The sequence below is a fragment of the Limulus polyphemus genome, unplaced genomic scaffold, assembly GCF_000517525.1.
Source record: "Limulus polyphemus unplaced genomic scaffold, Limulus_polyphemus-2.1.2 Scaffold3709, whole genome shotgun sequence".
Classification (NCBI taxonomy): Eukaryota; Metazoa; Arthropoda; class Merostomata; order Xiphosura; family Limulidae; genus Limulus; species Limulus polyphemus.
Window position 1 is genome coordinate 72063 of NW_013669319.1, and position 15821 is coordinate 87883.

At 30.3% G+C, this 15821-nt stretch overlaps 1 protein-coding gene across 3 annotated transcripts in view; it reads right to left on the reverse strand.

The window, feature by feature from the left end:
- The window catches only part of LOC106469889 (protein Gawky-like), an 84977-nt gene that overhangs the window by 51248 nt on the left and 17908 nt on the right, over window positions 1-15821 (reverse strand). For 2 of the 3 annotated variants that reach the window (XM_022398465.1, XM_022398463.1), the window contains exons 5-7: window positions 11352-11566; window positions 3575-3854; window positions 476-1140 (exon numbers count right to left, since the gene is read on the reverse strand). In XM_022398465.1, coding sequence (XP_022254173.1) covers window positions 476-1140; window positions 3575-3854; window positions 11352-11566 — 1160 coding nt within the window. The remainder of the gene's footprint in view (window positions 1-475; window positions 1141-3574; window positions 3855-11351; window positions 11567-15821) is intronic. The other variant, XM_022398464.1, reaches the window with a different exon arrangement.

Consider the following 15821-nt stretch of genomic DNA (forward strand, 5'->3'; position numbering starts at 1 on the left):
ATTGAATATTAAGGTGAGAGAAAATGTTTCAAAAATTCACTTTTTTAGCATTTTAACCCATGTAATCCATGGATTATAACCAATTCAACAGGGAAAACATGTATATATAGCATTACTGAAAGCAAGAATTTAGTTATGTCAAGTCAACACAAGACAAATGTCTATAGAGAACCTTATGAATTTAAATAGTTTTTCAAAAGAACCTTAATTAAAAATTAAGTTTTTAAGGGGTTTTAAGCATACTTAATATGACAGATAATATGCTACTTACTTTTCTATGTACAATTATATTAATATTTGTATTTCATAAAGCAGCACAGCTACATATCTACTCATGTTGATTATTTAGGTAACATGAGGGATGCAGATAATGCTTAGCTAGGTCTTCAGGTAAATAAATATGTACATATTCTAGATTTTAACCAATACAGTCAATCAGGTTTCATATGTAACATAATACAAAAATTTAACTTACTGGTCTGGATGGGCCACTCCAAGAACAAGCATTTATCTGCCCTTCAGTCCAACTGGAGCTAGAAGCACTCTTTGGCTTAGCACTCCAGTAACTACCAGGATCCCAGGTGCCACCCATCCCACCAAATGGTGTTCCTGGTGTGGTGGGGATGGTCTTCACGTGAGTAGATTTAATAGTATCTTCCCATACAGAATTCCCTAGGGAATCATGAGCAGGCATCTCTGTCAAGCTAGTGCCATGGTTAGGTAATGGCGGTTTGCCCCAAATGGAGTTGCTCACTTCTGGTTTATTTCCACTGGTAATTGGTGAAGGCAGATGAATCATCCCAGAACCTGTAGCAGCTAAGCTGGTCCCACCACTAGAAGACTTGTTATTGGCAGGACCTCCTCCACTACTAATAGGTTTCATGTTTGGCATGTCTTTCCAATAGCTCACTTTCCCTTGCTGCTGAGGGTTACCCCATATTGATGTACCATCATCATAATTTGTCATTCCTATCTGACGGCGATTTGTTGGTGGGGATGGTTCCTGCCAGCCTGATGAGAGGATATGCCTCTTTGGCATAATTTCTGATGACCAGCTATTAGTGCTAGATCCTGGTGGTTTGTTTGTTGATTTACCCCATACATTATTTCCTTTCTCTGGTGTACCATCTCCTCCTCCAACTGAAAAACATTATTAAAAAGTTAATCTTCCACACTTTATTTTCAAGTTGATATGATATACAGTGTATTCAAATGTTAACTTTTACCGAAGGACAATAAAATAAAAATAAACCATGCAGTTTCTTGCAAAATTATAAAATTAAAATACAACTGTGATTTACAACTTGAAACACAAACATGATTATTAATCTATTAAAGGAAATTAAACAATGTTAAATTACAGCAAAATAAATCAGTATACCTTTGCAAATAGTGTATAAAGTATGGCTTTAGAAACTTTGCTTAAGAACAAAAATGATTGGCTTCAGGCAATACTAAAAGATATACATCCTGATGTTACAATAAAATATTCTAAATATGTTTTTTATAATCTTCTTTAGTAAATTTTATAATGAAATGTAGTTGTAAAAAAAGACCTTTTAGAAACAATTATTACAATCTAGAGAACATGAGTATATTCAAAATGCTCTACACAGACTGTTGAACTGTATTCTTGTACTTTTACACTATATTATACTACTGTATTATAGTATAGTAAGTACAGTACTTGACCATCAAAGCAAATCTCACATTACTTGACAAAGAAGACATGATATAATTAAACTAGCGAAGGTTTTGCATTTATTTCATTGGCTTCACATTATGGTGGAATGGTATGTCTGTGTGTCATTTGTACTAAGGCAGTAGCAAAGAGGAAAATTGAAATGACTGTCAAACTTGTAAAAATAAAAATTGAAATAAGGGATTGAGGTATTCCCAAACACTCCTAAAAGTTTCACTGTGATCAAAAGTCAGCAAGTTGTAATATGTTTGTCACAGACAGACAAACAGACACTAGCCATTTTATAGTGTAGATACTGTCACTGTCAAAAGTGCTGGTGTTGGATTGGTACTCACAGTAAAATCATTAGGGGAAACAAAATATTTTTCCAGTGAAATAATACATTGAAAATTAAGAAACTATATTTAAATTCAATTAAATTATAGATTTAAGAGCCACTAATCAGAAGTCTTTTCAATACTTTGCAGTTTTTATTAGAGGTAAAAAATATATGAGAACTCAAAGGTTCTACATTAATTTTTATTCAATGGGACAAGTAACCATAACTTTTTCTTTGTTTGCCCAATAACTACTGCTTAAACTTATACTTATCATTTATAACACATCACAGATTCCATATTTGTTGAATTCTTTGTTTAATATATGGATTTTAATCATAATTAAATTTTCTTTATACGTTACAATATTTTTGTGTCTTAACTCTGTATAATGTTTTACTGGATCTGTAAATTAACAATTGCTGTTAAAAGAGTGGAACACTCTAATTGTAAATAACTCTTACCCTTTAGCATGTTGTAAAAAATGTCAGTCTCTGAAGGAGGTCTGTACAGGCATACAAATACATATACAAAACTGGTCTTATAATCTTTTCCCTGCATAAATCTATGTAAAAATCAACGTATGTGTGTTGCCATGGTTGTACTATGTATATATATATATATATATAGACACACACACACACACATACACATATATTTTATAAATTAATTTTGCAAAAAAAAAGAGCATGATATTTTGTTTTACCTGGCTACCACTTGTTAAATGTGGTGCTCTATTACACAATGCTACAACATCGACACTGTAGATGGAATCATCCACCAGTCTGTAATAGCCCAATATACATGTACATTGTAAACACTCTAAAGCAGAGCTCTGTCAGTTAATACTTTCAAAACAGAATTTTTAGGCTTGTAAACAATCAATTAAGATAAAAAATGTGAACAATATTTATTTAATGTTCACTTGGAACATGGAGTGAATGTTTGCTTTCACTTGCCAAAATATAAATTTTTTGAAGTTCTTTTTGCCATAGGCTAATAAATGGGCAACTGTTACATGTAAATCCTGATTTATATGCCCCCACACAAAATGACAAATAAAAGTGTTACAATGCTTCATGGAAAGAATATAAATACTAGTAAATCCATTTTACAACATAATAGGTTTGATATGTGCAATGGAAAGTCAATACACACAGCATAAAAAAATAAGAAATGATGTGGGAAAAAAAAAGTGTATCTAAATACCACTTTTATTATTTGAATCTAGGTAATATCCTACTTGATGACAAATGTGTAATTTAACATTTGCAATGACCTTAATAAATATGTATCTGCACAAACCAAATGCAAAACTAAATTACAAAATCAATCAGGTCTTAATAATTATGAAGCTTCAAAGTGCTTATAATTTGCTGTAAACCAAAAAAATGATAAAAAAAGCTATTTGTATTTCCTTTCTTAATTCTATTCAAGTTTTCAGGAAAAGATTAATTAATATTAGATACTAAATAAATATTTTTTTTATATTTTTCTAATGCAAAAGTAACTATAAAAACTTATTAGAATTTGTTTTATTCTGAAAAGGGATTACCATGAACAGATCCACTTGAGCCTGGTCCAGTCCACATGTTGGTGGTATCTTCTTCTTCACCCCATGTCCCACCAATATGAGTTGATGGCGTGTGGCCCCACGGCTGTGTTGGACCACTGCTAGAAGCTGGTGTTCCTACTCCTTTGTTGCGATTGCGAATATTGATTTCCCATATTTCTGTCCCATTGTTGATAGGAGCTCTCCAAATGGAACTATTTCCTTCTTTGGAACTTGGTTGTGGAGAAGGAGGAAGATCCCAAGAACTGTCTTGGTTCACAGTCTGTTCAGAACAAGTGCAGATCATTAATAAAACGATGGAATGATAAACTTTTGTTTCCTTAGTCTGTTGGATATACAAGACTGTTTTGTGTAAGAGTTATTGTTTAGTTGATTTAGTGACTTAATATTTAATGAATATTTAGTTTTCATAACAAGAGTGTTGAAAGTTAATTATTTTAATAGTAATAGTTATAACAAATTTTGTTATGTAGCTTGGTAAGAATCATACGTCATGTGTGTAGTTTAAATGCTGTAGTATTGTTGATGTCTCAAAACCTCTAAGTTTTTCTAGCTAAGTGAGTATTATTACATCATAGCATCTCCTAGTTTGTAGAAAATTCTAGGCCTCAGTTGGCGAAGGTATATATATATATATATATATATAGGTGACCAAGTAAGTACAGTAAGTAAAGTTCAGTCAGTAAAAAGCTAGTTAGTGAAAATAAAACATGAAGTTAGCCTCAACAGATGATTTCTATAGTGTGTTTCACAGCTGTATTGTAACAACAGAGATAGGAAAAATAATTTGTCTTGTCAATTGGATTCTAAACTAACTGAACTAGTCTGTGTGGACTTCTGACGAAAGAAAGATACAATTATTTAAAGTTCTGGATACAACTGTGGTAACGAACAAAAGAAGTAAAGTAAAAAAAGGAAGTCAGTAAAAGTTAAGTTAGTGAAAGTGAAGTTAGACTGCGTGATTGTTAGTTTAGCTGTAATGGGTAATATGTTAAAGTGAGTTTCACAATTTAACTTAACAGAGATAAGGAAAATAATTTGTGTTCTCAGAGGGTGTCCTAAAGTAACTGAACCCACCTGTGTGGACTTTAACAAAAAGGAGACAATTATATAATATTTGAGATACAACTGTGGTAACCCATGGAGTAACATAAGTGAATGTATCACAAATTGTACAGTAAGGAACAGAGTAGAGAAAAGTAATTCATCTTGTCAATTGGATTCTAAAGTAATTGAATCAGCCTGTGTGGTGTTTCAACAAGAAAGAGAATTATTTAATTTTAGGTACAACTGTGATATCCTATATTGTAAAGAATTTTTGTACATATGTTTGAGTTGTTTAAAATATATTATTTAAAAAAAAAGTGGTTGGTGTGCTGTCCGTTTATTGTTCGAATTTATTGCCAACACGTCACAGACACGTATTGTAAAGAATCCAAGCCCATATACATAAAACCCTGACATAGTCTAAACAAAAACTAATATCAGCCCATTTGTGCAAATACCTAATTCAATGCAAGTCAAGCAATGACCTTGACAGTATACATGAAGTATTTGAAATAAAAATAATGTAATGTAGACAGCTGATAACTACGCAAAAGAAATGACACTGAAATGATATTAATATGGGAAGAGAAAACAATATTTCTCACACAAAACTTCCATTTACAGGGAGAAAAAAAAAGTAGCTGTGTCCAATAGAATGGAAGATTATGATTAAATCACTGAAATATTATGGCCTGTATAAATAATTAATAAATCAGAGTCATTAATGAAGGAACATAAAAGTCCAAAAAGTTATGTAGTTATCCAAAATAAAATAAAAAGAGACAAGAATCTGAAAATACCAAAAATAAAGGAAACAAATGACAACAGATGTGATGGTTTAATTAAAATGAAATTTTAAAATGGAAAAAATAAAAACAGATTAATATTTTGGAATAAACTACAGTAATTCAAAATTTAAAATGTATTTAAACAAAAATATTAGCTGGACATAGAATTCCCAATTCTAACAAAATGAGAAATATTTAAAGATTATAAGAGTTGTATAAAACCTTATGAGAATTTAAACCTGCATTACAAACTTTCTTTTTGAGCCACCAGAGAAAGGACTCCTGAAGAAAAAGACATCCACCATTATTCTGAATAAAAACCACACTTTAAGAAGACTAAAACAAGCAAATCACTCATATAGAAGTTTATGCCAACCATCATGGTAAGAACACAAGCAGAGATGAAGCTGAGTGTCAAGGCTCTAAACTTAAAAAATCACCTTTTCTCTCTCTCTCTCTCCATATCTATATCGATATTAAAAGGGTAAATCTTAGAGATATGTACAGAAATCAACTAATGATGCATTCTCTCCTAAAAACTTTCAACTATGAAGTGAGGAAGAATGACACTTCTGTTCAGGCAACTTTTTTTTTGAAGTTATATAAAAAGTTAAGCTTGATCAGTTTATACAGAATTACAGTAATATTTATATCAATATTAATGTTACATCCAATACTACTAGCTTAAAAGATATACTTACAAACCCACATGACAACTAGCTAAAGTATTATCAGTGGGTGATCTAATATTAACCTCAATGTTATTATATAGTATTTAACTAACTATAATAACACAAATTCATGTAATGTAACATTATTTTAGGCTAAATACAAGTAAAATCCTAAAATACAGATTTGATTTTTACACTTACATGTAATTTGTTTACTCCAATAATGGATTAACTTACTTTAGTGGGCGGTGATTGGAGTATCATTACAACATTAAATCATCTTAAAGTTATTGTGGAGATCTGAAGCACTTATATATTACAATATCGTTGTAAACTATATTTTTAATGTTGTAATTTGTATGTTAGCTAGAGGGTACATGATGTTAAGCAGGTCTAGAACTCCAAGAAAGTTCAAAGTTGACATCAAGTTTTTCTCATACCTTCAGAACTAGATCATAAGTAATAATGAGATAGTTGTGAAGTGTGTAGAGTTCTTTCAAGATAGAGTTGAATCAGTCAGTGTTTTCATGAAGAATTTAGATCTGTTTTCTATCATGCTTTTCAAGTCACTTTGTGCAAGTAAGTTGACTTCACATTATTCCTAGTATTGTTAGAGGTTTTAACATCATTTGTAAAAGAAGCCTACAACAAGCTTGTAGAAATGTTAAAGGAGGAAATAAAGTAATTTGTTCTCAGCAAATAGATGGAATGCTGAATTATTTTCCCCATAATAGTTTAAAAGAACCTACTAACAAAAAAACAATACTACAACTATATATTTACTTTTATGATAATTGCATCACAAAACTATATTTTACCAACCAATCAGAGACTTTTATGAAAATTTTAAACAAAATGTTTAAACATGCAAACTGAATTTTCAGTATTTTATACGTGTATCTGTTTCTTTTTGTTTTCTGTAAACCTCTGTAAATGGCAATTATACAATAGAAATATACACATACTACATACTGAAGCCTCAAACTTTCAAAGTCCTCCTTTCTTATGAGAAGGTATCAAAGAGTGCATTAAGCCTCTGCATCACAGATTCTCTTTTCAATTTCACACACACACACGTATATACACATAAACACAATCAGTAAACAGCTGGTCCACTGTATAATATTAAATAAGAAATATGACGAAACGTCATAACATTATATACATACCTAAATTAATTTAGGTTACTATATGGTGAAATAAAACAAACTCAAACCCCCATAGATATTCTCTCGAGATTAGGTTAGTTGGAATAATTGAAAACAGTAATAATCAGAAACACTAATTTTGATTAGTTGATTGTTTGTGCAAATAGTGACACTAATTGTTTAAGCTGAACAATCTTGAATTAATAAAAAATAATATTGAGAAATCATAATGGCAATACTTCCATCACTTGGATAGTTGGAATAATAAACAAATAATAATAATAAGCAGAATAATGCTAACTTAGATTAGTTGAGTACTTCTGAAACATTGAGTTAATTGTATTATTTCAATTAATCAGTTATTTTACATAAACTCTAATCGAGGTATTTAATGCTCAAAGTTAATTGATTATATTGATTAATTGCCATGCTCTAAACTCTACTGTACTCTAGAAGTTTCAGAGTATTCACAAGTGAAACTCATTAATCAAATTCCTGTATATTACAGTTAGTTATTTTTCAGGTTACAGTAAAATTAAACCTATCTGGCCAGTTGCTTGACCAGTGTTTAACTGCTTGAAGACAATGATAAACTGTAGAAAGTGCTACCAGTTTTATTTCTGTTTTCTTGACTAAATGATAATTTCCAACCTCCTCTATTATATGTGAGGTTGTGTCTAAAGCTTAGGATAAGTCCTGAAAATACATACCAGGTACAGATTTTCCAAGACTTTCTCATTGCAACACTCCCATTATGAGCAGTATAACAAAGTTCAGTTTAACATCTATTTACAGAACCATCTTACAAATAGTATTCAATAAATAGTAAAACAGATGCAGTTCAACCTGACTGAGTTTTGTAAATACCCAATTTACTTGTAGTTCTTTTGAATGTCTTTAGAACAAAATATTTTTCTTTAAATAATTCATTTTTAAATCTACAAGTATATTCTCATGAAATTCTACACATAGAACAGTAATTATACATTTAAATTATCAGGCCTAAGGTTTGCACATAATGTGATGTTTCTTTCCATAAGCTTACAGATCTTTCTTTTTCTAAATTAAAGATAAATGACTGAGTTTTTTAATTAAATATCTGTATAAAATAACATACATTTAACAATTAAACACATTATACTGATATATGTAAAACCTTAATTTCTCAAACCACAATTTGGTTAGTTGTCAAAAAAATTAGTTTTATGTGTCATTGCAATGAGTGACTCAATATGGCAAACACTTATGAATTTCTTAAACATCCCAGCACTAAATAAGCTAGCCCTATGATCTTATTATGTTATGTCTTCATAAACATTATTTTTTGGTGTACTCCTTGTAATATTCTGCTATTTAACTCCTCAACCAAAGGTAATGTGTCATGGGAATTTATTTCATGTGGCACACATCTCTAAGGTTACACTGTCAGAGCTGTTTAATGGGTTTTCCTCAGTCACTTGACGTTTTTGTGGAGGGTTGTGTGAAGTTCAGCATATACACACTGATGTTGCATTGTTCAATGAATATTAAATCTACAACAGCACTTGAAGCCAACAGCTAGTGTTTATGTGTTCTATATGTAAGGTAGATATACTCTATTTCTTTATTTATTACTCTCATTAACAGTGTTGGTTAAAATGTTTAATAAATCTAATTTTATTAATTTTCAATTTTATTTTTAATACTATACTTTTATTATAACAGTTTTGTTGCACTGTCAGTTTATCATACATTTAGGACTAATCTAAACTGGCCAAACCTCAAGAGATATCACAGGGATTACATCTGAAAATATTGTTAACAGCAACGGTACCCAACTGATGAAACAATGCATTATAATATTTATAAGTAATAATTAAGAAAGTAACTTTAATATTAACTTCCAGTCAGAGTAAGCTACCTATTTAGAGAAAAACTAAAAATAAAGAATTTCCCTTCAAGGCAAGATCAGTAAAAATACAAAAATTTGCATTAAAATAAGTTAGTTATTTGAGTGGGATATATACAGATACTATCTAAAAATGTCCCAGCCTAAAATGTTTCTAAGTATAGCATGCGAGCATTATACAGTAGCTTCTTGTAGGAGGGAAGGTATTTACTACAAAGTTGACAACACTAAGTTCATTAAATTCTTCATCAGAAGTAGAGAAATAACAATGGCAAGAATAGTAATTCTCCCAGTAATCATGCAGACTTAATTAGGTAACCATCTGTTTACGGTCTTGGTCATATTGACCAATCCCAAATCTGCAAAGTTTCAAATACTAATTTTTACTGAGTGCATATTTATGAAATTTGTCAAGCTATTAGTACACATTAAAAGCTGTTGTACATGATAAAATAGATTTTTAAGAATAAAAAATACTTCCTTCATCTTACAGTTTTCATATTTCATTTGCACAGCCTTTAAAACCTGCTAAATGAATAACAAGTTTTTTTTGTAAAACTTTATATTTTCTCTACCCTAAAACAAACTGTAAAGATATCATTAATATACAGTGAAATGAAAAGTTGGATAGTATAGATTTGAGTAATACCATATTTTCCTCTGCACTTACTTCAGCATTGAACAGAAAATTCCAAGTTAATTATTTTAAAGTTTCAATTATTAGTAATTTTACATGTGTTTTCTTTTAATTTTATGGTTTTATTGCTGTACTTTGAACCTACTTGGGCAGTAATCCTCTATTAGCTGTGTCTGGTAGACCTACCATGAAATGTACCATGCTATGCTTACACTCAAGCTTGTGAAATTTTAAATGTTTTATTTTACTGAAGTTTTGTTAGGCTAAGCTGAGAAGTTCCTAATTTCTACATTTTAATTACTTTTGGTAAAAAAAGTTGTGTAACAATAATTAAAAAATATGCATAAATAAAACAAAAACTTGTAGTATTCACCGCATCTCGTTTGCACTGAAGCAGTTCTTCCCTAAGCTTCAATGAGTCTCACAAATTTAAGTGTCCAAAAAATAATTCATGCATCTTTCGAGTATGCATTTCAGAGCACAAATATTATGCAGTCACTAGAATAATTTCTTATAACTTAACTGATTTTATAAGTTAAAAATGAATAGGTTAAAATAATTCCATCAGTTGTTTGAAGTAGGATAATAACAGTAATCAGACAAAGAAACTACAGCCAACTGTATGTACTAGTATGTTAATCAAAATCAAATAACTGTAAGAAGCTTTATGTATAGGTGAACCTGTTCTCCCTACTGATTATAAACATGTCCATCAGTCATACAAAGTTGATTAGCAAAACAATCTAGAATGTCAGAAAGAGAGTGATAGGAGGGGCTACTCTAGTAGGTCTGATAAACTTATCGATATTTCAGCTAATCAAGGTGGTAAGAGTTGCGGATTCTAGATTCTTGTTTATAATTATGTTTAGTTTAAGTTTATAATTGGTTAGAAACTGTAGTAGCCTGTTTTTGAAGTTATAAAATTCTAAAGTGGAGAAATGGAGCTCAGACACATCATGTGACACAGAAAAATGAAAATTGATCAATTTTTAAATGTTTCTTTTTGAAATTATGACATGAAAATTTATATGATATAAAAATTTGAATTATAAACTACACTTTCATGCCAAATTTACTGACATACTTTGATAACAAAGTTGTTTAATGAAATTCTGAATGTAACACACTAACATATGCAAAAACAGCCAATCCGAGATATGAAGAGTTAACAGAGGCACCAAACACTTACCAGAACATAATTAATTACATTGGTTAATATTTCTGCTTTAAAACCCAAAGTGGCCTGAACAAAAAGTGGGAAAAGCAATGAAAGAATACAAAGAGTAAAGCAAAACTCGTACACATTTTACTACTTTTCCATGATACAAACAAGCCTGTAAAAATTTAGAATCATCATATTCACAAATGAGACACTACATACTTGTATTAATAAGTATACGATAAATGTAAAGTGATTCTAGCTTCACACATTTTTCTACTTTCTTCATTCATAATTAAAAGACAGAGCTCTAAATGTTTTTCAGGAAAATAAGAGAAAGTTAAAAACTGCAAGAAATGTATTATCTAATTAATCTACAATAACAACTAATATCATAGAATAAAAAAATAGCTTGACTTACAGTCTGTCCCCAACCATCACTGTAAGCAGCAGCAATTCGTAGATCAGAAATGTGTTCTTCTATTCTTACTTTTGTAACACCATTTCCATTGTTTGAAACTTGATCATTGTTTCCACTGCTTGTGCTACTAGGAGTTGAAACAGGAGCAGTAGGACTTAAACCCTTGCCTGCAGCTTGAGCCCAAGTTCCATGTTGTTTTGGAGGAGACATAGCTACTAAAAGAGAAAACAGTGATAAGATATAAAAATGAGCTCTATATGTAGGATTTAAAATAACAAAAATTACTGTACTTACAAGGGCATCCAATCTCACTCCATCAATAGCTAATAAACAAATAGTGAATTTTACAAGTCACCAAGAAGTTACTGAATCCAGAAATTTTGTATTTCCAGGCTAGAAGAAAAATGGATGTATACTTTTTCTCCAATGGCTGAATAATTCAACTTAAATAAAAGGCTATAACCCAAAAAGTTTAATGCCTTTTCTTCTAAAAATGTCCAGAGAACATAAACTTAATTTTACCTTTATTGATTAGTGCAATTTTCATCCATTATTCACATGGGTAAGTTTTTAAAGAACACATCCACAGAAAGTAACTATGATTGAAGCTAACTTTGAACCATGTCAGAGAAAAAGTTGACATCATGATGATCATTATATATTGATATTCAGATAGAAGGTGGTCCAAAATTATCTTTTCTCTTTTAAAATATAATAATTAAATAACTAAAATAATACAACCATGCAGTTTTCAATATATTGTAGCTTAAACAGTTTTCATTGATATGTCAGTAGACTTCTACATATGCACCATTAGTGGCTCTGAGCACGTCTAACCGATATTCAATTTCAGTCCATGTTTGCTGCAAAATACCCACAGTTACAGTGGTGATGGCATTCACTATCCTGGTCTTTAACTCCAGGATGTTTGCTATAGGTGTGCAATACATGATGTCCTTGACATACCCCCAAAGAAGTCTAGTGGAGTAATGTCTGGTGAACACAGAGACCACAGAATTGGCCCACTCTGACCAATCCATTGCATTGAGCCTTTTCTTGCACAGTTGCCATTTTATGGGGTAACACTACTCTCTGGAGTGAAAAAAAAACATGACAATAAAAACTGTTTGAGTTGGGCTACAAGATGTTGAAGAGTGCATGGTTATATTTCTTTAGTTATTTAATTATTAAAATTTAAAACATAAAAAATAATTTTGGGCCATCCTATATATTAAAAGATAATTATTCTATCATTATTATGCTGGATAATTTATTGTATGTTGCTTCTCAGCATTTTTTGTATAAATTTCATGTTTTTGTTTCCTCAAGACAAAGAATTTTTTTTATAATGATACATCTTTCAGTTTACTGACATGAATTATGCCAGTATCCTTTTTTGAGTAACAGTTTCTCAAAGAGATGATCTCTTAACAACACTATTCAATTGTTTAAGTTGAAACATATGATGATCTACATACTACTAATGACTTAGCTCATGTTTAGCAGCATATCTCGATCTCACTTGATCCCATTGCTAAGTAATGAGCCTCCTTGTTCAGAGTAACAACTTGACATATAGATCTTAATAGGCCTCTCCTACCCATGCCTTTGCATGTTATGATCAGAACGTCTTCTCTTGTTCATTTCAAGCATCTTGAAAACAGCCAAATGCTTTCTTTGCAAGTGTGCATAATTATTGATATACTTTATGGATGAGTAAACTGTGAAATTTCTAACAAACTTTTAAAATGTACACCGCATTGTGCAGATCGGGAAATACCTGGAAATAACATGTTTATGGAAAGTTTGGAAAATTGGAGCAAATTTATTTTGTGGATAGGATTGACATATTAAAAATATATAATTAAATATGCAATTATACAATTCAAAAAGTAGTTTCACTGTAGTTTAAGAGTTTAAAAGTTCAATAATGCCTACAAATCAAAGTGAATGAAAAAATGGACACCTTACAATCTTTATATTATCAACTTAGTTTAATTCACTTGAAAATTATTATTCTATCAATTTGATTTTATGACAGCTTATATTGAAAGTGCATAACTGACATTTATAATGTTTGATGTATGTTAATGAATGAATTCTATAAAAAACTTAAACATTATTAAGAAGTAGCTTTGGTATGGTGTAAATAAACTACAGTTACTATTTCGCTAGTGTATTTTAATTGAAAGTTAATTTGGATAATTGTATACTAGAAACAAGAATGTCAGCATTTAACCCATAGGACTTATGGGAAGTAAACATGCTTTAAGAAGGAAAAAAATAAGCATATTTGCTAAAAATAACAAAAATATGAAACCATATAATCCAAGTGCTTTTAAAAGATAGACCTAAATTTTTTTATCATACTCAAAAACATATATGAAACAAATAAAAAACTAAATACAACCTAATTCTTGATAGAGTGCATGAAAAACAATCTGTTTTTTGATAATGGTATACTACAGTGCATTGTAATAATGTTAAAAAAAACAACTTGAAGAAAAACAAATCGTATCTACTTACTCAAATGTTTCCTGGTAATGTTATCACAAACACAAGATAATTTTTTTTTAGCTTAATGATAAATAAGCATGTAATAATTAGTAAACAAACCTTTCTGCTGATTAATCATTTTACTTGTATACATATACACACACTGTATTTTTTAAAAATGTCTAATATAAGCACTCCATCTTGCAAGCTCTGATACTTTATTTTTTCTATGAACACCAGTTTTCTTGGGCAAATTTTGGGTATTAAGAAATAACTTTCTTTCTAACAATTAAAGATGTATTCAATTAAATGACACTTGAAGTAGGACTATGTCCAAAAATAGGTTTTAATTTTTTTTTTTTGCTAAACAAGGTTTACTTTATTAACTTTATATAAAATGTTGTTGGAAAATGTCATGAAAGTAGATTCAATGTTTTTAGTACTCTTGTGAAAACTTGTAAGGAGAAACCCATAAATCATATTAATTGTATTTTCAGTTACTAACAGGTTTTGTACTAATTTGTGTATATGATATATTTTCATGACAAAAGTTTGAGGTTAAAAATGTAACTTAATTCTCAATTATAAATTGTTGTACCTACAGATGTCTATCATTTTATAAGATGGGTAGTTTGAAAATGCATTTAAAAAAATGCTGAAAATAGAAAAACTATTGTAGTTAATAACAACAGCCACAGAAAATAGTTTGTCCAAATGAATAACAAACATCCACTGGTAAAGTAGGAGGGGCAAGAACCTTAGTACATATAAGCATGATGGAAATGAATAAACAATAAATGCCACACGTACTAATTGATAGAAATCTACTATTCTAGAAGTTCATTTTCAGTATAGAAAAAATCTGCCAAACTATCTGGGGCGTCAAGAAAAAACAACAAAACAAATTCTGCAAAACTTTTAATAGAGCATAATATGAAGAAAATAGATTGACTATGAATGTCAATTCAAGCTGCTAGAAGCATAAGCCAACTAAATTGATGGCAAAGGCACAACAGTTATAGAAAACCACAAAATATTCCAAGTAAATACATGTACCAAAGTTACAATAAATTACAAGTGGTATAAAGTAACTGAGAAATGAAAATCTTTAGAGATTTTAAGATATTAATGTAAATCTTGAGATTAAACAGCAAATTAAATTAACCAAAGGTTCTAACAACTTAAGTCACAATATTATTCATATAATCACATCTCAAATCTAGATGATAAAAAATAGCATAAAAAATACTTGCCCAGCAATCTAAACTTTCTGTGTTGGACTTTGGCAAGGAGATGCATAACATAAAGAAAACAAAAAGGTGCTCTGTATAGTAAGATGGTAGCGATCAAGTTGATAGCTAGACAAGCATTTTCTATGAAGGTAATGTAAGCCAGAGGAATTATAGGCACTGTATGTGGAGGATATTAACTGCCTACTGATGTAATGATGTTAATGCAAGTGGTTAGTCCAAGCATAATGTACCAAATACACAGTTTCTTTACATAATAGTGAGAGATGAAATTCCACATTTTATCAAGAGCTCCATCTCCTGATAAGATATAACACAATATAATGCTAGAGATGAATGTATGACTACAGAAGTAAAACATGGAAATATACCAGTTGCAAGAATGAACTAGAAATATACATTTCTATTTTCAACTTGCTTAATATCATCAGAATGTCCATGGAGAAGCCTAACAGCCATGTGAGCCAAAACAGAGAAATATATAAAATAGAAATGCACACAAAATACATTTTGTTTTCATAACACTGAGTTGTAATACTTAAAACATAGGAAAATGCGCTGAACTTTCAAGAATACACACACACACATAAATCACAATAGAGAGAATGAAGTTGCAAATGCCTCCTACATCACATTGACTACCACAACCCTGTCAAGATGCCTAACAATGCACCTACAAAATGGAGCCATCAAAGAACTGTGCCCGCATCCACAACCAAAAACT